Below are 24,553 nucleotides of genomic sequence, written 5' to 3' on the forward strand. Positions count from 1 at the left end.
GGGGTTCCTGTAACCCGGATAGCTGGGATATTGGGGATAAGTGAGAGTACCTGCGGTATATTCGTTGCTCCTGCTGTCTGCAGCCATGCTCCCAATCGCTGCAGCCTCTCCCGTATGACTGTTATTAGGGGAATCCTATTCCCACGCGATCTCCCCCCTTCCGGATCTCGAGCCCTTGTGCCGCGGCGTCTTTGATGTTGGGCAGGTGTCAGGAAGCCTCCGTGACCTGAGCCACCTCCCTCTTTTGTCCACGCGGCGGTGTTGTGCCTTCTCTCCGGCCGTGGCAGGCTGCAGCGATTCCAGCGGGTGGGCGCGCTCTCTTCGTTCCCCTCACACCGCGGTCCTCTCTCTCTCCGTCTTCCCGCCTCTGCCCCGATCTCCTCAGCTCACTGTTCTCTCAGTCTCCTCACTGCCTGCTCACTCTCCTCACCTCACTGTTCTGCAGGCTGCTGCAGGACAACCCTTTTATAACTTTGCATTCCCAGGAACACATTCTATCTGGGACTTGAGGTTCTCCAAGTACCAGCAAGCGGGGGAGGCTTTCTGGGCCTTGTAGTTCCACAACAAAAAACAATATTCTTTTTTTAACACTCATGATTATCAGCCCTGGCCCTTGGGTGCCTGGAGGGGGGGGGACCCCTTGATTTAAGGGGTCCCCACTCCTCCAGGGAACCCCGGCCAGTGGTGACTAGTTGGGGGGGTAATGCCATGGCCGCAGGGACCTACGTAAATGTGTCCCCCGGCTGTGGCATTATGTCCCTGGCTAGTGGAGCCTGGTGCTGGTTTTAAAAATACGGGGGACCCCTACATCTTTTGTCCCCCGTATTTTTGGAACCAGGACCGGACTAAGAGCCCGGTGCTGGTTGTCTAAATACGGGGAACCCCTGTCCAATTTTTCCCCAGTATTTAAACAACCAGGACCGGCTCAAAGAGCCCGAGGCTGGTTATACTTAGGAGGGGGGACCTCACGCATTTTTTTTTTACATTTTTTAACCCATTCAGACCCTTCTCCATTAAGTTAATGGAAGCCCTGGACAACAGAATTGCATTCATGTCCTCCTCCCACTCCCTTCCCAGTACCAAACACTCATTTTTTTTCTATAAAAATGTACAATATATCACAAGTATGATGAGCAGGCAGGCAGCGGGCATTGGCGGCATCGGACTGAGATGCAAATTAGTGGCGGAGGGATGGGTCAGTTTATGGTGGCCCAGTTTGTAAGCCAGTGGCGGTGGCAGCGGGGATCGACTCAGGGGCAGTAGCGGGCATTGGCTCGGCGGTGGTAGGGGTCATCGGCAGATTCGGCGGACATTATGGCTGTAGTGCCTCACCAGCCACTGACCTCACCGCACGCCACTGGTGTTATGTAACATAAATCATTGTGGCACCTATAAGAAGAATATTGATATTTAACATTTTGACAATGGGGATTTAGAGCACAGGTGTAACTAGGAGTGGGCAGCAGAGCAGGGACACAGGGTACAGGTAAGATACAGAGGCGATGCAGTATCACATTGTAAATGAAAAAATATCAGGTGGAAAATGCTATGGTAAAAAGACAAAGCTTAGTTAAAAAGATGGCAATTGGGCCTCTGCCCCAAAGAAGCTGGCAATGTGACAATGGGGGTATACTTGGAAAGCTATTGCACATTAATGCACACTGCACCATTTAGTAATATAACATGTACTCATTTTATATAATGTGTTTTAGATATTTCACATTGCAGTATTTGGAGATTGTGATCACATTCAGGATGCTGACACTGGCATTCCGAGCAGTGCCGGGATTCCGGCGTCAGTATTTCGATTGCAAGGGTCCTGACCGTTGGAATCCTGACCGGATCCCGGAGCAGTAATACATGAAATGATGTATGAAATAAGAGGTGTGGATTATTTATCCCAAAGCATAATAAGAAAACACAACCAGTAATACCAATGTAAGTATTTACATATTTAAATGTTATGGTTCTACTCTATAATTACCTCGTCTATTTCAATCCGCAGTTGGGTTCCAGGACGTGACACACGACTGGACCTGCTGCTGGCAGAGCTCTCTCTGCTCTGGGCACGACTCCCAATATCTGACCTCTGACCTGTTTGTGGATATGAACAAGACCTTCATCAAATTTCAACCACTGGTGGCGGAAATGGCAAATAACTGAAATAAGTAAATATTGTGCACTGTGGGATCAGTTGTCCAGCATATTATATAGCATTATACACATGAATTACAGGCCATTTCCTAGCACAAATAGCCCACTGGTGACAATACACAGTTCCATGCCCAATCAACCTTCAGTTCCAAATGCGCATCCACCCCCAATCATCTGTCCTATCTCCATCCTATGCTCCACCTCCATCCCCACTCTGCCCACTGTCCCAACTCGTCCCCGCTCCAGCCTCTGCCTCATTCTCCATTGCTGGCCTGTTATACTTACCCTCTGGCAGCATCCTTGTCTGTTGCAGAGGTGGGAACCATTGCCATATCTAATGACAGACTTACATAATTATTATATAAACGCTATCAGCATTTTAGTGATTAATACAAAGGGTATTCTATTGACTAATATACCATACAGTGAGCATCTGTATAAATTATACACAATACAGACAGCATTCTATTGACCAATATACAATAAGCAGAGCATTATAATGACCTCTAAACTATAATAAGGCAATTCTACAGGCTGCTCCGGGCCCTGGTACTGGGAGATGGCATGACCAACACTGATGTGAGGCCAAGCCCCCCGCCAAAAGAAATATTAAAAATGACAATCTATGTGTGCCTGCAAAAGCGGATGTGTGCACGGGGGTGGGGGGCAGCAGTAGCAGATACAGTGGGCAGAGGTGTGCAGTGCAACTGCTCCCTTCCTGCACAACACTGCTTCTGCAACAGCCTCTCACCCCAGAGCACAACAGCATGTTTTGAGCTGGGGAGAGATTCTCAGCTCCTGCCCACGCTGCCTGCAATGGGGGAAGGGGAGGAGGGGGGAAAAAAGGGCAGCAGCGCCGGTTAATAGTACTCCACACACACCACCCTCACTCCCCCCCCCCGGCAAAACTGCAGACTGATATACCTTAGAAAGCGCATTGTAGCTTGACTGATTTTGCAGTAATTCGCATCCCGGCAGCTCATCTCTATATGTAAGTGCAAGATCCTGTTAATTACAGCAACTGATGGTAGTTCCATGAGGGGTGTGGTATGAAAGGTCGACCACACTTAGGTCGACAGTGTCTAGGTTGACCAGTATTGGTCGACAGTAACTAGATCGACAGGGATTCTAGGTTGACAGGGTTTCTAGGTCGACATGTTCTAGATCGACAGGTCAAAAGGTCGACATGTTTTTTTTTTTTTTTTATTGGTGTAGTTTTCTCCGTACAGTGACTGGGAACCCCAATTAGTGCACTGTGTCCCCTCGCATTGCTCGCTTCGCTCACCATGCTTCGGGCAAGGTGCCTCGCTTCGCTCTGCATAGGTTACTATTCCCAATCGTAGTCCACGTGAATCGATAAGCATGAAAAAGTAAAAAAAAAAAAACTGTGAAAAACTCGTGTTGACCTTTTGACCTGTCGACCTAGAACATGACGACCTAGAGACCCTGATGATCTAGAAACCCTGTCGACCTAGTTACTGTCGACCAATAGTGGTCGACCTAGACATTGTCGGCCTATGTGTGGTCGACCTAGAGACCGGATACCTTCCATGAAATGTACAGTTATTGGGAAGAGGGAATAACTGTAACTTATTACAAAAAAAAAAAAACACATGGAAAAACCTTAACATGCAGGATGCATACAAAAAAGTCATTTTCAATGCCAGTTTTAAGGTGCGCATGCATGTAACTGGAGATGTAAAAAATGCAATTAGGCGAAGGAATGCAAGTTCCCAAGATAACCATTACATTGCTACTTGAGTAGTGTAATGGTTATCTAAGCAAGCAATTATTCTTACATAACAAACCAGCTAAACAAAATGAGCAATTAATCCTGCAATTAATACCTTAAATATCTGCTCAGTAGCTTAGTATTAGTGACTAGATTGTGTAAAACAGATCAGTCCATTGAGAATCCTAGCAGCAATGTATCACACCATTGTTCAACTGTATATATTACTCCTGGGGAAAGAGAAATATCTATGCATTCAGTTCTTCAGTCTACCACTAGGTGGCTTTCAGGACAATAATACATTCAACCTTTAATGCATAAGTCTGCAAACTCGGTCCTCAGGACCCCACACAGTGAATGTTTTGCAGGTCTCCTCACAGAATCACAAGTGAAATAATTAGCTCTACCTGTGGACCTTTTAAAATGTATCTGTGAGTAATTAATACACCTGTGCGCCTGCTGGGTTACCTACAAAACATGCACTGTGTGGGGTAATGAGGACCGAGTTTGCAGACGTATGCTTTAATGAATATGTGAAAGTTAGTCCTCATTGTTTCTGGATTATAATTAGCATCATGTTAAGCAAGCCTGCCTAACCCCACACAGTTACAAGGTAGTGGTTTGGCTAATCTGATGTTATCTCACAGGAACATTACTGCTTCCTTTCTTTATTGAACAAAGGTAACTATCACAGTATGTCAGCATACTATTATTTATTTATATACTTTTTCCTCTACAGTGCAGCATATTCCGTTACGCTTTACAATTGCAACAGTAATAAAACAAACCTGAGTAGAAACAGACAGACATAGAGGTAGGAAGGCCCTGCTCGCAAGCTTACAATTTAATGCAGAGCCCGGCCTCACCCCCGAAATTGTAAGTTGTATCTCCACTCCTGGTTTCTCCCAGAGAGAAGCAATGAAAGTCCTACAGTACAGTGACGTGCGGTGAGGTCAATGGCTGGGGAGGCACCGGCTTCTCCAGTACATCCCCAGCAGCAAAAGAATACAAACCTCAGCTCACTTTTTCTGAACAGCAGATACAGGGCCGGATCTTGCCCTTGTGGCGCCCGGGCAAAAATAGGGGCGTGGCTTCATATGGGGGCGTGGTCAGTCATGCCCCCATTTGTGCCCCCTGTAGCGCAGCTGAAAAAAAAATAAAAGTATACTTACAATCCCCGCTCTTGATTCCAGATCTCCTCCTCCGCCGGCGCCGCTCTTCTCCTGTCCTTGGATGGCTCTGTCTGTCCTCGGATCTATGGGAGAGACGTCATTACGTCTCTCCAATAGCACAGCATAGACACTAGAGGTCAATTATGACCCCTAGTGTCTGTGCCACTATGCTGTGCGGTGCGCGATGACGTTATCGCGCACCGCACAGCACAGTCCTCTCCATGAAGGGAAACTAGACGCTTAGCGTCTGGTTCCCTTCAAAGCGGGGGACCAGCGGCGGGCACAGCGGGGGGCACAGTGGCGGATCTTGCCATGGTGCGGCGCCCTCCGGATGGCGCCGGCGCCCTCCGGAAGGCGGCCCCCCGGGCAAAAGTACTGCTTGCCCGTGGCAAGATCCGCTACTGAGCAGATACATTAGAGTACATGGGGGGTGGGCTGGTACTGCATATTGTGTATATACTGTGATTACAGGACAGACCCCAAAGTATCCAGACAGCAGCCAGAGCTGGCCCCAGGCCTACTAGTAACCTGAGCGAGATCTTTTGAAGTGCCCTTTCCTTTTCCCAATGTGCACTCGCTCCTAGGAAAGTGGACGTGGCCTTGCAACTATATCTTGTTATCAAATTACAAATATATATACTGTATTATCACCCCCCCTACACACACAATTGGCATCCTTACACATAATGCCCACAGTAGTGCTCCTTACAACTAATGGCCCAGTATAGTGCCAGATAAACTTAATGCCCCCAGTATAGTGCCAGTTACACATAATGACCCAGTACAGTGCCAGATACATGTAATGCCCCAGTATAGTGCTAGATACACGTAATGTCCCCAGTATAATGCCAGTTAGACATAATATCCCAGTATAGTGCCAGATACACGTAATGCCCCAAATATAGTGCAAGTTACATGTAATGCCGCAGTATAGTGCCAATTACACATAATGCCTCCTGTAGTGCCAGTTACACTTAATGTCTCCTATAGTGCAAATTACACTTAATGCCTCCAGTAGTACGTTACACTTAATGCCTCCTGTAGTGCCAGTTACACTTAATACCTACTGTAGTGCCAGTTACATGTAGTGCTTCCTGTATTGCCAGTACCACATAATGCCCCCTGTAGTGCCAGTTACGCATAATTCCCCTTGTAGTGCCAGTTACGCATAATTTCCCTTGTAGTGCCAGTTACGCATAATTCCCTTTGTAGTGCAGTGTCAGTTACGCATAATTCCTCTTGTAGTGTCAGTTACGCATAATTCCCCTTGTAGTGCAGTGTCAGTTACGCATAATTCCCCTTGTAGTGCAGTGTCAGTTACATAAAATTCCTCTTGTAGTGCCAGATACACTTGATGCCCCTAGTAATGCCCCCACAATACTGCAACTTTGCCCCCCAGCCCCTCACCCGTGTCCTGTGTGCAGTGCAGCAGGCGCCGGAGATATTGAGGCTGCTTCCTCGGGAGAAGGAGGAGGAGAGCACCACACGCCGCTGGTTACCCTGTAGCTGGCAGCGCCAGGGAGGCCGGAGAGACAAGTGTGGCAGCAGATAATCAGCGGCGGCGGACCCGCAGGCGGTGGTAAGGCCGGAGCTGGGAGTGCATTGCTGGCTCCAAGCTCCGGCCTTACCACCGCCTCCGGGTCCGCCGCCGCTGATTATCTGCTGCCACACTTGTCTCTTCGGCCTCCCCAGCGCTGCCAGCAATGCACTCCCAGCTCCGGGCTTACCTCCGGGTCCACCGCCGCCACTGATTATTTACTGCCGCACTTGTCTCTCCAGCCTCCCCGCCACAGCCAGCTACAGGGTAACGGAAAGCACCGGGTACGGGCGGCTACTATCAGGAAGGCTCACTTCAACATCAAGAGTCAGTCGGGGGGATGAAGAGAGGGGAGGGAGCCTTGTTCCGCCGCCTCGTATAGGTGATTGGACCAGCGGATCCAGCCAAACCAATTTAATGTCATAAAATTATCAGAATAATATAGAGAAGACACTTATGACAAAGAATCTGTGTCATAAGTATCTTCTGTGTATTATTGTAATCAAGAATGACAGGGGAGGCACTGCCTCCCCTGACTGCACGTCCCTGATACAGTATGCATACCTCCCAACATGACCCTCTCCAGGAGGGACAGAATGCTCTGCTTCTGGACTTGCCTCTTAATGTATGATTGTCTGCACCTGTTTTGAACAGGTTAATGGATAAGATAGGTGAGACAAGTATGTATGGTGTGGGACCACTGCACCCACAGCACAAGTATGGATGAAATGTACTAAAACCAAAATGCTGGCAAAAATCTGAAAACTGGAGTTTTAACCACATTTCCCATATGCATCGAGCTCCGGAATGTGTCACTTTCTGCAGCTTGGACCCGATTGGCAATGCCATCCATAGATGGAGTTGCCTTGTAAAAGTCTATGTGTTTCTCTTTACGTTGAGCACTGAAAGGGTTCCAACAGGATCGCTCCCAGTGTACCCCGCCCCCAGCTTGCGCATGCGCGTACAACGGCTGCGCATGATCAGAAGGACTCTTGGGTCTTAGGGGATAATTCCAAGTTGATTGCAGCAGGAAATTTTGTAGCAGTTGGGCAAAACCATGTGCACTGCAGGGGGGGCAGATATAACATGTGCAGAGAGAGTTAAATTTGGGTGTGGTGTGTTCAATCTGCAGTCTAAATTGCAGTGTAAAAATAAAGCAACCAGTATTTACCCTGCACAGAAACAAAATAACCCACCCTAATCTAATTCTCTCTGCACATGTTATATCTGCCTCCCCTGCAGTTCACATGGTGTTGCGATCCCACTCTGTGCATGCTTCCAAGGAAGCAGCAGTGATAGCAAATCCGACCACACCTGAATGACCCCCTGACTGCAGGGGAGCAATGTCTCTCACTGATGAGGAGGGTAGCTGGAAAGACAGGGACATTCCTTACTAAATGTAGGCTACTAACAGGGAAGCACCTCCATCTGCAGAAATTAGCAAAAACCAAGTGGTCAATTCAATTAAAGGCCAGCACTGACGGGAGAGATGTGTGCTGAGCGGTCTTAACACAGACTGCTCAACACACATCTCTCCCCCCACTCAGCACAGCGCGATGTGTGTTGAGCGAGGGGAGAGGATGACGGGGAGCCGCTCACTTCACACACCGCTGACGTTAGCGACCCGCTAGATTGAGCCTGCATCCAGGCTCAATCTAGCATCGGCGATAGCGATGCACGGGGCCGCGCATCGCTATCGCTGGGGGGCATACACACGACAGATCCGTGCTTAAAATCTAAGCAATCTAGTCAAATTGCTTAGGTTTTAAACATGGATCTCTCCGTGTGTACCCCCCTTAAGCGCAAAGTAAAATTGCTCAGTTTGGTGCAAGCAATTTACAGTGTGCACAAACCCCATGCACAGGGGCATACATGGTGAATTTTCATGAGCACCCACTGGCGTATTTAATTTATAATGGGTAAAGTCTGTGCGGTGCACATGGGCCCCTAAGTCCAGGGGGCATACATGCTGCACCCATTTCTGTAATACTTACCCCTCTGGAGTCCTGCGCCGATGGCAGCAGTGCTGTAGCAATTACCGGGACAATTATGTGGTGGCCATTTTCCTGGCATTTTTCACATGCACATTAGAGAAGTCGCTGGGTAAATGGCCACTGCGCCATTTTCCCAGAGATATGCGCATTAGAGTCTGAGCCCTCTAGTTCTCAGACTCTACAGGGCTGCCGACAGAGAAGAAGGGGCCCGGACGGAGGAGGCTGCACACGGGCCTCCTCTCAATGGCCCTCATTCCGAGTTGATCGCTAGCTGCTTTCGGTCGCAGCACGGCGATTAGATGTAAAAGTGGCATTTATGCGCATGCGTACGGGCCGCAGTACGCACCCGCGAAGTACTTTCACACAAAACTATGCAGTTTTACACAAGGGCAAGCAACGCTATTCTGTCGCTCTGTTGATCGATGAGTGATTGACAGGAAGTGGGTGTTTCTGGGTGGTAACTGGCCGTTTTCAGGGAGTGCGCTAAAAAAATGCAGGCGCGACAGGTAAAAACGCAGGCGTGCCTGGGGAAACGGGGGAGTGGCTGGCCGAACGCAGGGCGTGTTTGTGACGTCAAAACAGGAACTAAACTGACTGAAGTGATCGCAAGGTAGGAATAGGTCTGGAGCTGCTCAGAAACTGCATGAAAATTTTACGAGCAGTTCTGCTAACCTTTCGTTCGCACTTTTGCTAAGCAATTTTAAGATGCTAAGATACACTCCCAGAGGGCGGCGGCCTAACGTGTGCACTGCTGCTAAAAGCAGCTAGCGAGCGATCAACTCGGAATGAGGGCCAATGGCCCTCATTCCGAGTTGATCGGTCGCAAGGCGAATTTAGCAGAGTTACACACGCTAAGCCGCCGCCTACTGGGAGTGTATCTTAGCATCTTAAAATTGCGACCGATGTATTCGCAATATTGCGATCACAAACTACTTAGCAGTTTTAGAGTAGCTCCAGACTTACTCTGCCTGTGCGATCAGTTCAGTGCTTGTCGTTCCTGGTTTGACGTCACAAACACACCCAGCGTTCGCCCAACCACTCCCCCGTTTCTCCGGCCACTCCTGCGTTTTTTCCGGAAACGGTAGCGTTTTCAGCCACACGCCCATAAAACGCCGTGTTTCCGCCCAGTCGTTCGCTCTGTATTTTTCATCGCATCGCAGTGAAATTCCGCTTAGTGCGCATGCGCAATATTCGCACTGCGACTGCGCCAAGTATCTTTGCTATGAAGAAAGTATTTTTACTCAGGGCTTTTTCATCGCTCCGGCGATCGTAATGTGATTGACAGGAAATGGGTGTTACTGGGCGGAAACACGGCGTTTCAGGGGCGTGTGGCTGAAAACGCTACCGTTTCCGGAAAAAACGCAGGAGTGGCCGGAGAAACGGGGGAGTGGTTGGGCGAACGCTGGGTGTGTTTGTGACGTCAAACCAGGAACGAAAAGCACTGAACTGATCGCACAGGCAGAGTAAGTCTGAAGCTACTCTAAAACTGCTAAGTAGTTTGTGATCGCAATATTGCGAATACATCGGTCGCAATTTTAAGATGCTAAGATACACTCCCAGTAGGCGGCGGCTTAGCGTGTGTAACTCTGCTAAATTCGCCTTGCGACCGATCAACTCGGAATGAGGGCCACAGTATAAATAACATTGTAGATAGCTGAATACCCGTGTTCAGTGGCGGATCCAGGGGGGGGGGGCACGCGGGCCCGTGCCCCCCCTGTCATGTCTGGCACTTTAAAAAAACAATAACACAGTAGTCTCTTTTAAAAAAGAAGCGGCGGCGCAGACGGCGCCCGCCGCGATGAAGAGTCTCGTAGCGGCGGCAGCAGCAGAGCCGGATTTCTCTTTAATCCGATCTGCGGCGCTGCTCTTACGTGTCCCGGCTCCCCAGCCCCGCTGCCCTGTCCCTGACGTCCTCCTCCTTCTTCAGTGTAGCCTGCGACACGCCAATGACTGAGCCGCAGGCTTGCTGAGCCGGACAGCAATTGGACAGCTGAGCCGTCGCTCAACTGCTTTAAGAGCGGTAGTCAGGGCAGCTGAGCGGCGGCTCAGCTGTCCAATTGCTGTCCGGCTCAGCAAGCCTGCGGCTCAGTCATGGTGCGCCGCAGGCTGCACTGAAGAAGGAGGAGAGATGTGTGGAGCCCCGGAGGCTGTATCTATGACTATGTTTGCGTCCTTGGAGGAGAGGCCGAGAGAAGCCAGCTCTCGTCTCCAATTGAACAGTACTGCCTGCCAGCAGCATAACCACAAATGTAAGACTGGCTAAATTTTTATATTTCAATTTATTTTATTCTTGGTCATATGTTTTATATATATATATATATATATATATATATAGCTATAGATACTCTGTAATCAAATAAAAAAGAAGGAGCACTCCATAGTGCATATCAGTTTTAAAATTGTAATTTATTACACCAATCTGACACACATATGGTAAGAACACATACCGCAAGCAGCGGTATAAGCCAACGTAAGTATAACACATGCAAGATCAAAAAACGGACTTCACCGCATATAGAAGGTGCTTCTTGGCTGCACGGTGATCCTCACCCAGCCAAGAAGCACTTTCTATATGCGGTGAAGTCCGTTTTTTGATCTTGCATGTGTTATACTAACGTTGGCTTATACTGCTGCTTGCGGTATGTGTTCTTACCATATGTGTGTCAGATTGGTGTAATAAATTAAAATTTTAAAACTGATATGCACTATGGAGTGCTCCTTCTTTTTGATTTAATTACAGAATAAATTACCAACTGTGGATATTGGTGTGTAAAGGAGCTGCCGATTTCAAGAATTTTAGTGCAAAACGGGACATCTTGGAATCCATTGAAGATTGTGGATGGTCTCCTTTTAAACAGCTGAAGCTGAGACTTGTTGTTCCACAAAAAGAACTTGCAAAGGGGACTAGTATTTGCGCATAAACTGTTTCTTGTAATAGATATAGAGAGAGAGAGAGTGGTCGAAGTGGGGCGGTATACAGTAGTATGGTATAGCGCCACTTCTTCCACTGACCCGGAAATGAAAGTGCAGCAGGAGGCAAGGGAAGTGGCCATCCTGCTGCACATGGTGCTCCCGTCTCTGCTCGGCGGCCGACGGCTGTGTAGAGCGCTGTACTAGCTCACAGCCGTCTGCCGCTCACCGCCACCAGCCGCTCACCGCTCACCCGCAACATATGGCGGTCAGGGGGACCTCACCACACCAAAGGCCTCCTTATCACCGCCGCTGCCCATGGGTGCCTCCGCCGACCACATTCAGGTAATGTTCCCCTGCTGTCACCCTCTCTTCCTGTCCTTACTGTACCTGTCACTGTCGGCACTCTCTCTCTCCCTGCTGTCACTCTCTCTCCCTGCTGTCACTCTCTCTCTCCCTGTCGTCACTCTCTCTCCCTGTCGTCACTCTCTCTCCCTGTCGTCACTCTCTCTCCGTCGTCGCTCTCACTCCCTGTCGTCACTCTCTCGCGCCCTGTCCCTGCTGTCACTCCGGCTGTCCCTGCTGTCACAATTTCAGCTCATTCAATGTGCTATAATGTGAATTTCAGCTCATTCAGTGTGCCATAATGTGAATTTTGGCTCATTCAGCATGCTATAATGTGAATTTCGGCTCATTCAGCATACTATAATGTGAATTTCGGCTCATTCAGTGTGCTATAATGTGAATTTCGGCTCATTCAGCGTGCTATAATGTGAATTTCCGCTCATACCATGTGGTATAATGTGAATTTAGGCTCATACTATGTGCTATAATGTGAATTTAGGCTCATACTATGTGCTATAATGTGAATTTAGGCTTATACTATGTGCTATAATGTGAATTTCGTCTCGTTCTATGTGCTATAATGTGAATTTCGGCTCATACTGTGTGCTATAATGTGAATTTCGGCTCATGCCATGTGGTATAATGTGAATTTCGGCTCATACTATGTGCTATAATGTGAATTTCGGCTCATTCAGCGTGCTATAATGTGAATTTCGGCTCATTCAGCGTGCTATAATGTGAATTTCGGCTCATTCAGCGTGCTATAATGTGAATTTCGGCTCATTCAGCGTGCTATAATGTGAATATCGGCTCATACTATGTGCTATAATGTGAATTTCGGCTCATACCATGAGGTATAATGTGAATTTAGGCTCATACCATGTGGTATAATGTGAATTTAGGCTCATACTATGTGCTATAATGTGAATTTTGTCTCATACTATGTGCTATAATGTGAATATCGGCTCATACTATGAACTATAATGTGAATTTTGGCTCCTACTATGTGCTATAATGTGAATTTCGGCTCATACCGTGTGTATAATGTTTGTTTCCCCAGTGAATCTTTCCCTTCTTGCCTCTGTAAACCTCACTACAAATGTCTCACTACCCCCTCCTACTCCTACAGAGACCTTAGGTACCCACTGCATCTCCCTGTCCCCCTCTCCTTGTTACCTACTGCCACCTCCCCCTGGCATCACCCGCTTTTTCCTCGTCACCCTTTCCCCAGTGTTACCCACTCTGCCTCTCACTGTCACCCTCTCTCTGTCACCCACTGCCTCTCCGTCTCCCACTATGTATCCTTCATCCACTGCCTCTCCCCTGCGTCACTATGAACCCATCACCCTCTCTCTCCTGTCACCCGCTGCCTCTCCAAAGTGTCACCCTCTTCCCGTCTTACCAATACGACGTTTCCTTTGAGGCCATGACCCTTGTTGCTAGGTCATGCCCTTGTTGTGAGGCCGCGCACACCTTCATGGGGCCGCACGCCTTCGGCATGCACAAGCTGCCCCCCCTGTCATTTTTTCCTGGATCATCCCCTGCCCGTGTTCATTAATTGACGTTGGTTGGAGATCTAGTATATAGGCATATCTTGCTTCCCTGACGCACTTTGTGTAGTGGCCGGACCCCTTTTTGGTCCCCCAAGGGACCCTGCTCTTCCCACTATACAACTCTCAGTCTGTGGCTTCCTGCTGCCTCCATTCCCCTCCTCACATCATGTCAGTGCCCCTGTAAAATTATCGATTTTTTTACAGTTTCTTATATAGCGCAGCACATTATGTATCTCGTGATGTACTCTGTGCTGCAGAGGGACCCTGCTACTTCCACTATATAACTCTCAGTGTGTGGGTTTGTGCTACCTGTATTCCCCTCCTCACATCATGTCACTGGGTGGTCTTCAGGTTGCCGACTGTCGGGATCCCGGCGCACAGTATACCGGCGCCGGTATCCCAGCAACTGGCATACCGACAGTTTGTTTCCCTCGTGGGGGTCCACGACCCACCTGGAGGGAGAATAAATAGCGCGGCGCGTGTAGCGTGCCACCGTGCCCGCAGCGTGGCAAGCGCAGTGTGGCGAGTGCAGCGTGGCGAGCTCATTTGCGCTCGCCACGCTGTCGGTATGCTGGCGGTCGGGCTTCCGGCGCCGGTATGCTGGTCGCCGGGAGCCCGGCCGCCGGCATACCATACCACACCAATGTCACTGGCCCTTTCACATGCAGCTCTGTCATCACTGACATATCATGCATGTCCTGATATCGGTGCTAGTGATGTGTTACCCACACAGTGTTTGTTTCCAGGGTGTAAGTCATATTTTTACTAAGTTTGTTGTAAATTGCTGCAGGCATTCCAGAGTTATACTGTCTGCTGACATACTCTGTGCTGCTGTTCCACCCCTAGGGGTGCTAGGGGTGTCTTCCCCCCAATGTGTTTGTTGCCAGATTGCAAGGCATATGTGTACCAATTTTGAGTACATTGCTCCAGCAATTCCAGAGTTATGCTGTCTCCTGATATACTTTGTGCTGCTGTCTGCCCCCCCTAGGGGTGCTAGGGATTTCAAATTGTTTTAGTTGCCTCCGCTGTGAATTAATATGCTCCTATGTAAAATGATCTTCGCTTGTAAACTGTGGATTTGTATAGAAAGACATAAGGACAAATTTTCATATTTATATACTGTATTAGATTGGCTGATGGTATTGTGGTGTCTGTCTTCTTACACTGTCACGGTTGGTTGATAATATTGTGGTGGTTGATTATATTCTGGCATCTATCTGATATACCGTGATGGCTGCAGGGGCGTCACTAACCTTTGGCGTCATTAACCTTGTTGGCACCCGGTGCGATCTAAAGACTCTATGCGCACATTGCTAAAAAGGGGACTTGCCCTCGTGAGAAGGGTCATGAACTTGCGGGAAGTGACCTCACCACCTGACTCCGGTTTTGTCACTCCAGGAATCCCGGAGATGATGGGCCGGCTCCTACACTGTGACAGGAGCCAAGTGCTGCATGGAAAGTTAGCAGCATCTGCCTTCTCTCACTAAAGAGGAGCTGACATTTTGGTGTCAACCCTCAGCGGGATACATTCGGGAACAGCCAGTGGTGCAAGTAGAAAAAAGTACTTAGTGGCACTGTGTGTGCGCGCCTAAGGCGCTGCAAAAAATGGGTGTGGCCACATGCCACATGGGGCATGGTCAATGAAAATGGGGGCGTGATACACATATGGGGGCCAGATACAGATATGACCCCAGTAATGCCAGTAACACATATGCCCCCACAATGCCAGATACACATATGCCCCCACAGTGCCAGATATACCCCCACAGTGCCAGATATGCTCCTACAGTGCCAGATATGCCCCCACAGTACCAGATACACAAATGCCCTACAGTACCAGATACACAAATGTCTCAGAGTGCCAGATACACATATGCCCCACAGTGCCAGATACACATATGCCCCACAGTGCCAGATACACATATGCCCCACAGTGCCAGATATACATACATATGCCCCACAGTGCCAGATATACATATGCCCCACAATGTCAGTTATACATATGCTCCACAGTGGCAGATATGCCCCATAATGCCATATATACATATGCCCCACAGTGCTAGTTATACATATTGCCCACAGTGTTAGATATGCCCCACAGTGACAGATATACATATGCCCCACAGTGCCAGATATGCCCCACAGTGCCAGTTATACATATGCCCCACAGTGCCAGATATGCCTCACAATGCCAGATATACATATGCCCCATTTTACCAGTTATACATATGCCCCACGGTGCCAGATATACATCTTCCCCACAGTGCCAGATATGCCCCACAATGCCAGTTATACATATGCCCCACAGTGCCAGTTATACATATTGCCCACAGTGCCAGATGCCCCACAATGCCAGATATACATATGCCCCACATTGCCAGATATACGCCACAGTGGCAGTTATACATATGCCCCACAGTGCCAGATATGCCCCACAATGCCAGATATACATATGCCCCACAGCGCCAGTTATACATTTGCCCCACAGTACCAGATATGCCCCACAATGCCAGATATACATATGCCCCACATTGCCAGATATACCCCACAGTGGCAGTTATTCATATGCCCCGCAGTGCCAGATATGCCCCACAGTGCCAGATATGCCCCACAATGCCAGATATATATATGCCCCACAATGCCAGATATGCCCCACAGTGCCAGTTATACATATGCCTAACAGTGCCAGATATGCCTCACAATATACATATGCCCCACAGTGCCAGTTATACATTTGCCCCACAGTACCAGATATGCCCCACAATGCCAGATATACATATGCCCCACAGTGCCAGATATGCCTCACAATGCCAGATATACATATGCTCCACAGTGCCAGTTATACATATGCCCCACAGTCCAGATATGCCCCACAATGCCAGATATACATATGCCCCACAGTACCAGATATGCCCCACAGTGCCAGTTATACATATGCCCCACAATGCCAGATATGCCCCACAGTGCCAGTTATACATATGCCTAACAGTGCCAGATATGCCTCACAATGCCAGCTATACATATGTCCCACAGTGCCAGATATCAGTCAATATACCGCCCGGCTCGCTAGCCAATCAGAGCTTGCGGACCGGCAGCCAATCAGGAGCCGCGGCTGCCGGTCCGCTAGCTCTGATTGGCTAATGAATCGGTGCCTCAGTTGAGAAGATACACGGCGCGGCCGGAGACCAAAGTCTGACTGAGCAGCACTGAGGGACGGGACCGCGCTGTGCTCTTGGCTCTCCTCTCCTTCCCCGACACAGCAGCGGGCTGCAAGCATGGCGATCGGCCCAGTGGTACTGCGTATCGGCTGGCAATTTCTTACCGGTACGCAGTACCACCCTGTACCGCCATACTTGCAGCACTGGGAGCGGCCCACACCCATGGAGTGATGCCACTGGATGGCTGGCTGATAATATTGTGGTCACTAACTGATGTGGCTGAATTATTAAATTGTGGTGGCTAACTGATTCTAGCTGTGGTGGCTGGCCCCTGAGTCCATGGGGGCCACACCGCACACCCTGCAACCATATAATTATACTTACCCCTCCAGAGTCCTGTGGTGGCCACTGGGGCTGCAGACTGAAATCACTGGGAAAATGGTGTGTCAGACATTTTCCCGGTGATTTGCGCATGCGCAGTATTATTTATTTATTTTATTTATTACCAGTTATTTATATAGCGCACACATATTCCGCAGCGCTTTACAGAGAATATTTGGCCACTCAGTCCCTGCCCCAGTGGAGCTTACAATATATATTCCCTCCCACATGTACACGCACACATTCACACTAGGGTTAATTTTTGTTAGGAGCCGATTAACCTACCAGTATCTTTTTGGATTGTGGGAGGAAACCGGAGTACCCGGAGGAAACCCACACAAGTATGGGGAGAGTATACAAACTCCACAACGATAGGGCCAGGGTGGGAATTGAACCCATGACCTTAGTGCAGTGAGGCAGTAATCATATTTGCCGACAATCTGGCTGCCCCCTCCGGGAGGAGGCAGCCAGGTCTGAGCAGCATGGGCGTGGCGATGCGGCTGGATGACGTTTAGGGGCGGGGTTGGGGGCACAATCACGTCATCGTGGCCCCGCCACCTGTCTAGCAATGCCGTTAATATTGGCAATGAAAGGTAGGGGGCGGGGCCAGGATGATGCTAATCGCGTCTCTGACTCCCAGACCGCGCACTTTGAACTGCGTCGCCGGGGTTTGGTAGGTGATGCGGGGGGTTGCGGGCGTTCGGCTGGGAGACTTGCCTACTCTTCTGGGGGGCCGGGAGCGCCACCCGATTTTCAGGAGCCTCCCGGCCATTCCGGGAGAGTAGGCAAGTATGGCAGTAATGCTAACCATTACACCATCCGTATTGCCCCAGTAAAAGTGTCCCCAGGAACAAGGCGTGGGTGACATGTTCCTGGAGCCCTGCAAATGCACAAAGCCAGCTGCCAGAGTCTTCAGCGCTGCTGCCGTAGAGAAGTCCCAAACGGAACCTGAACATGAGCCCCCTTCTCTCTTAAACCGTCCCTGGTATGCACCTATCATTCCTAAACACAAGTCGGCTTCTGGGTCATTAGCATGTTTTCAAATGGTGAGCGCAGCTTATTAACTATGAATTAGATCTTATGTGCTAAAGAGACAAATGAAAACGGAATGCTACTACGGAAGTAAATGCACTGCTCATACACTCTTAAGGGGGGTACACAAGGGGAGTTTTCTCCTGGAGATGTGTGCTGAGCGATCTAGCACAGAACGCTCAGCACACATGTCAGGACACTCAGCACACAGCGCGAGGGGGGGGGGATGGGGACGGACGCTCACTTCACCCAGCGGTGAAGTGAGCAATCTAACTAGATTTGCCATGCATGCATGCCAATCTATAGCCGGCGATAGCAATGCGCAGGACTGTGTATTGCTGTCGCTAGCACCCTACACACGGAGCTATGGGGGTGATTCCGAGTTGTTCGCTCGCTAGCAGCATTGCACACGCTAATCCGCCGCCCTCTGGGAGTGGATCTTAGCTTAGCAGAATTGCGAACGAAAGATTAGCAGAATTGCGAATAGAAATTTCTTAGCAGTTTCTGAGTAGCTCGAGACTTACTCACACATAGCGATCAGTTCAGTCAGTTTTGTTCCTGGTTTGACGTCACACACGCCCAGCGTTCGGCCAGCCACTCCCCCGTTTCTCCAGACACTCCTGCGTTTTTTTCCCCTGACACGCCTGCGTTTTTCCGCACACTCCCAGAAAACGGCCAGTTTCCGCCCAGAAACACCCACTTCCTGTCAATCACACTCCGATCACTTCAACGATGAAATATCTTTGTTCGGGCGTGAGTAAATCTACTAAGTTTTGTGTTAAAATACTAACCGCATGCGCACTGCGAACCATGCGCATGCGCATTTTTGCCTTAATCGCTTCATTGCGAAAATCGGCAACGAGCGAACAACTCGGAATGACCCCCTATGTGTGCTTAATTAGGTAATTAAGTAAAAATCGCTACGTGTGTGGTGTACCCCCCTTTAAAGTAGTAAATGTGTCTTTATGTGGACTGTGTAGCATTAACTGTAGCATTTCAGATGGCGGACGTGGCACCCAAATATTAGATGTCATCACTAAAATAATCACAGGTCAGCCATAGACTTTTCATAGAATGCTTCTGAACAAGTACTATCAAGTATCAAGTCACATGTATTTCAGCCAAGCAAATACCATCTCATGACCAAAGTGTGCACCCAGCATTAGCAATTCCAAAAATAATCACTGTGCTGTAGCCTCTTCTTTATGAACAGAGGATAATGTCTTGTGCTTGAATATTGTACATTTGAAACTTAATACCCAGGCTGCATGACCCTTGACCTGGTGACTGATATGCCATGCTTTTTCCAGTGTATATGCTTGCAGGCCTGTGACAGAATGGCACAGTTACAATTTACAAGCAATAAAATGTCAGTCCTTGCTGGCTACAGTGCTCCTATTGAGGAACACGATGTGCAGTATGGCAGCACAAAACATTATCCACTACCTGTGATATGGAGGCTGCTGCATTTATTTTGATATTAAATATTTTAATAGCTTTGTAGTATGCATTTTTAACATACAGTATTAGATTCCATACATGTAGCAAGGGCCAGTGTACTCGTGCGGTCACTGGCCTTGCTACTAGCCTGCACGTCCCTCCTGACCTGGGATGGCTCGGCGCCATCCCATGGGGCCGGAGGTCGCACTGGCTCCGGTCAGCACTGGGGACCGGGCCTGGTCCGGTCTTCCCCTGCCCAGCTTGTTGCGGAGTTCGGCAGCGGGCATGGGGGCGGCGGTGAATCGTCACCGCCGCTCCACGTGGGTGATGGCGGCGGGCCTGCATCCTCCGGGACGCAGACGCCGCCAATCACATTGCGGCTTTTCAAATTTGGCGCCAGCCGGGAGCCAATCACAGCTCGCGAGCTGGTGACCAATCGGGAATGGCGGCAGCGAGCCAATCCCGGCTCGCCGCGTCATAGCCCCGCCCCCCGGCACTGGCTTGTGTTAGCCAGCGCCGGGCGTGGGAGGTCAGTTCGTCGGCCGGGAGGGAGCAGAGAAGAGCTCCTGAAGACTGCAGCAAGAAGACGGCGCCGGAAGTCCTGGAGGGCGGCGGCGGTTGCGAAAGAGCTGTTACACGCCGCCACCCGCCGGGTGAAGTACAAAGAGCCGACACCCGTCGGTGAAGACGTCGGAAGCCCTGGGCCAGCAGTGTGCAACGTAAAAGAGCTTGCACGGGCCACCGCTGCCCAGGTGAAGCCTCCAGGAAGCCCGGAGGTGGTGGGAGCCATCCCGCCTCCAGCGAAGACAACGCGGTGGGCGCGGCCGGACCAGGCTTGGTCCAGCTGTGGCCCTTTGGACGGGTAAGTACAGGTGGTGCCCCCCCACCCCCTTCCCCTAGACCACCAGGGATTCGGGCACTAGGCCCGTGGGGCAAAAACAGGCACTAGGCCTGAGGCAACATAGGCAGGCCCACGGCCTGAGCAGCAGAGGGCGCTAGGCCCCCCCATTATTCCCCACAGTTAGGCAGGCCCACGGCCTGAGCAGCAGAGGGCGCTAGGCCCCCCATTATTCCCCACAGTTAGGCAGGCCCACGGCCTGAGCAGCAGAGGGTGCTAGGCCCCCCCATTATCCCCCACAGTTAGACAGGCCCACGGCCTGAGCAGCAGAGGGCGTTAGGCCCCCCATTATCCCCCAGATAGGCAGCCATAGGCAGGGGGCATCTAGGGCAAGGAAGCCCGACGCTATTGTGTGTACAGTAAGTCGGCGCTACGCCGCAGGTGGCTGAAGTCGGCGCTACACCGCAGGTGGCTGAAGTCGGCGCTACGCCGCAGGTTGCTTAAGTCGGCGCTACGCCGCAGGTTGCTTAAGTCGGCGCTACGCCGCAGGTTGCTTAAGTCGGCGCTACGCCGCAGGTTGCTTAAGTCGGTGCTAGGCCGCAGGTTGCTTAAGTCGGCGCTAGGCCGCATGTTGCTTAAGTCGGCGCTAGGCCGCAGGTTGCTTAAGTCGGCGCTACGCCGCAGGTTGCTTAAGTCGGCGTTACGCCGCAGGTTGCTTAAGTCGGCGCTAGGCCGCAGGTTGCTTAAGTCGGCACTAGGCCGCAGGTTGCTTAAGTCGGCGCTAGGCCGCAGGTTGCATAAGTCGGCGCTACGTCGCAGGTTGCATAAGTCGGCACTCGGCCGCAGGTTGCTTAAGTCGGCATTATGCCGCAGGTTGCATAAGTCGGCGCTAGGCCGCGGTTCGCATAAGTTGGCGCTACGCGGCGTGTGTGATGCGTTGTCAGTTTTCCCCACAGCCAGGCCCCCATGAAAGGTAGGCTGTCGGAAGTACGCGTTGGTGAGTATCACAAGGTCGAAACAGTATTACGGTATCGTGTGATAACCTCTGTATGAGTGTCTCTACATCACAAAGCGTAAGCAGCGCCACGTCCCGTGGGCTGTGTTGTGTGTGTTCTCTTACAGGAAGGAGGAAGAAGGGCCAGTCGTCTGGCAGGAATCCGAGGATACAGCTGGTGAGCGGAATTGTGTTTCGTGTGTTGTCTGTGGTGTATGTTGCCCCTTTCCCCTACTCCCTTTGGGCGTTTTCGTTCAGGGTCGCGCCTGGTGCTTGCACCATTATGGGAGCACCCAGTCTGAGGCCACAAGTGCCAATGATGACCATTCACTGAACCCAGGGTAGGTCGCCCCTGCGTAGTGTGTCCCCCATTCCTTGCAGGTCGCCCAGGAAGTTCCCTGTGTGTGGACGAATGCCAGTATCGTCAGAGTCGTCTCGACGGACTGAAGGTGGAGGACGGGAGCTGGGAGGTACGTAAGCCTGGTAAGTGAGCGCGCCTTACCCCTTCAGCAGGGCCCCACCCCCGTGCCTCTTACATACACACGACAGAATCAACTTGCTTAGCATACAGTACCTTTATTTTACACATACAGTAGCAGTCATCTAATAGGTAGAAACTTGTGTAATCCCACCACCAAAACCTAATGTACTGTATGTGCACATGATCGCATTCATGTATTATATTTTGTTAAGCATTGTATAGTAGTCTATGTAAAGGAACGCATTATGAAGCATTTTATTGTCAGCATTACGCATATTTACATATGAACATAAGTCTTTATGGGAGAGAACATACTAGCAATTCAGTATATCTGTATCAGGCACAAACTCTCCGTAGCACAGCTGCTTCCCCAAACTTTATGTGAATATCCAGATCTAAAGATATATATATAATCCCTGTTAAATTATGGCCACACATATCATAGTCTATATAAGTCTTATATAAGGCCTTGTACAATTGTGTGTTAGCATCACTAATGTAATGCTTGATAAACAAGCTTTAACACTGATAGTCCAAAAAAACTACGCAATAAGTATAAGCATTTGCTTCACTTTGGGCACACTTACCTACTTTATGTTTCTTCTCTCTGGCGGTGGGTTCTATATGTTATATACCGCAAATCGCGGGTCCATGGGGAGGGGGTGGGGTTTAAATGACACAATTCACATGATTTTAGACCCCACCCCCTCCCCATGGACCCGTGAGTCCTGATATTAACTCCCCATCCTGCCCACAACACTATATGGATGGCCATAGGTACCATGGTACCATTGGTGGTTAACCTTGATTGGGGGGTGATCAATGGTTACACCCACCAATGGTCATCCCTGCTCTAGTTCTAACTAGACCAATAAGAATTGGGGGCAGGCTCGGTGGGTCCTGTCAGGGGACGGGCTAGGCTCCATGTCCCAATGCCATGGATCTCTGCCATTGATGGCAAAACTATTGACCATCGATGGTTAACCATCATGTTGTTAAACACTGATGGCGATTGCACTACTTCACTAGGAAGTGGGTGGGTTGCAGAAGACCCACCCAGTGTTAAAGGAGACTACCCGTAAAATCAAGATTCTCCCACAACTTCCAGGAGAGTAAGTATACACAACTTTGGGCCTGATTCTGAGGTGGGGGAAAAGCAAAAAATAGAATTTTAATTACCTACCAGTATATCCTTTATAGAGGTTACTAAGGATCCATTTACTACCATGGGGTATAGACAGGTCCACTAGGAGCCATGGGCACTTTAAGAATTTGATAGTGTTGGCTGGCTCCTCCCTCTATGCCCCTCCCACCAGACTCAGTCTAGGAAACTGTGCCCAAGGAGATGGACATACTTTGAGAGAAGGATATAAAAGGATAGTGGTGAGATTCCGAACTAGCACACACAAACAAGAGGAAAGCCATGCTAACCAAACTTGAAACAGGAACAGCAACAGCTGAACCAAACAACAATACTTAACCAAGTAACAGTGCAGGAATTATGAAGCACTGGGCCTCAGAGGCCAAAGTATCGAACTTGTAGAACTTAGCAAACGTGTTCGAACCTGACCAAGCAGCTGCTCGGCAGAGCTGTAAAGCCGAGACAGCCCGGGCAGCTACCCAAGAAGAACCCACCGACCTAGTAGAGTGGGCCTGTACAGATTTTGGAACCGGCAATCCTGTCATTGAATAAGCATGCTGGATAGCGAGCCTGATCCAGTGAGCAATGGACTGCTTTGAAGCATGACAGCCAATTTTATTGGGATCATAAAGAAAAACAGCAAGTCGATTTTCTGTGACGAGCTGTTCACTTTACATACACCTTCAAAGCCCTCACAACATCCAAAGACTTTGAAGTAGCAGAGGTGTCCGTCAAAACCGGAACTACAATAAGTTGGTTGATGTGAAACACAGAGTTCTGAGTTCAGCTCTGTCTTCATGGAAAATTAAATATCGGCTTGTGAGACAACGCCTCCAGCTCCGACACACATCTTGCTGAAGCCAAGGCCAACAGTGTGACGGTCTTCCACGTAAGATATTTTACGTCTACCTCCTGTAACGGTTCAAACCAGTCCGATTGGAGGAACTGAAGCACCAAATTAAGATCCCAAGGTGCTGTGGGAGGCACAAAGGGAGGTTGGATGTGCAGAACACCGTTCAAGATGTCTGGACCTCAGGAAGATAAGCCAATTGTCTCTGAAAGAAAATGGACAAGGCCGAAATCTGTACTTTAATGGAGCCCAGACGTAGGCCTACATCCACACCTGACTGCAGAAAAAGCAGGAAACGTCACAGCTGAAATTCCACCGCAGAATAATTTCTGCTCTCATACCAAGAGACATATTTCTTCCAAATACGGTGGTGATGATTAGACATTACCCCCTTCCTGGCTTGGATCATAGTTGGGATAACCTTGTCAGGGATCCCTCTCCTGGCTACAATCAGCCGTTCAACTTCCATGCCGTTAAACGAAGCCACGGTAAGTCTTGATAGACGAATGGGCCCTGTTGCAGAAGATCCTCGCGAAGAGACTGAGGCCACGGATCTTCGAGAAACATCTCCTGAAGGTCCGCGCATCAGGCCCTTCTGGGCCAGTACGGAGCAATGAGAAAAATGATTGAACCTTTTCCCTTTTTATTCTTTTTAGAATTCTTGGGATCAGAGGACATGGGGGAAACACGCACACCATCTGATAGACCCATGGAGTCGTCAGAGTGTCTACTGCCACTGCGTGAGGGTCACTAGACCTGGAACAATACCGCTTGAGCTTCTTGTTGAGACGAGAGGTCATTATGTCGATTTGTGGATGTCCCCACCGACGTGCCAAGCACC

At 49.7% G+C, this 24,553-nt stretch overlaps 1 protein-coding gene across 7 annotated transcripts in view; it reads right to left on the minus strand.

Moving 5' to 3' along the window:
- The window catches only part of LOC134923288 (EF-hand calcium-binding domain-containing protein 6-like), a 386,436-nt gene that overhangs the window by 256,441 nt on the left and 105,442 nt on the right, over nt 1–24,553 (minus strand). For 6 of the 7 annotated variants that reach the window (XM_063920740.1, XM_063920737.1, XM_063920739.1 and 3 more), the window contains one exon: nt 1,985–2,094. The exons of the other annotated variant lie outside the window; for it this stretch is intronic. In XM_063920740.1, coding sequence (XP_063776810.1) covers nt 1,985–2,094 — 110 coding nt within the window. The remainder of the gene's footprint in view (nt 1–1,984; nt 2,095–24,553) is intronic. 7 annotated transcript variants of the gene reach the window in all.

Source organism: Pseudophryne corroboree, chromosome 1 (assembly GCF_028390025.1).
Source record: "Pseudophryne corroboree isolate aPseCor3 chromosome 1, aPseCor3.hap2, whole genome shotgun sequence".
Lineage (NCBI taxonomy): Eukaryota > Metazoa > Chordata > Amphibia > Anura > Myobatrachidae > Pseudophryne > Pseudophryne corroboree.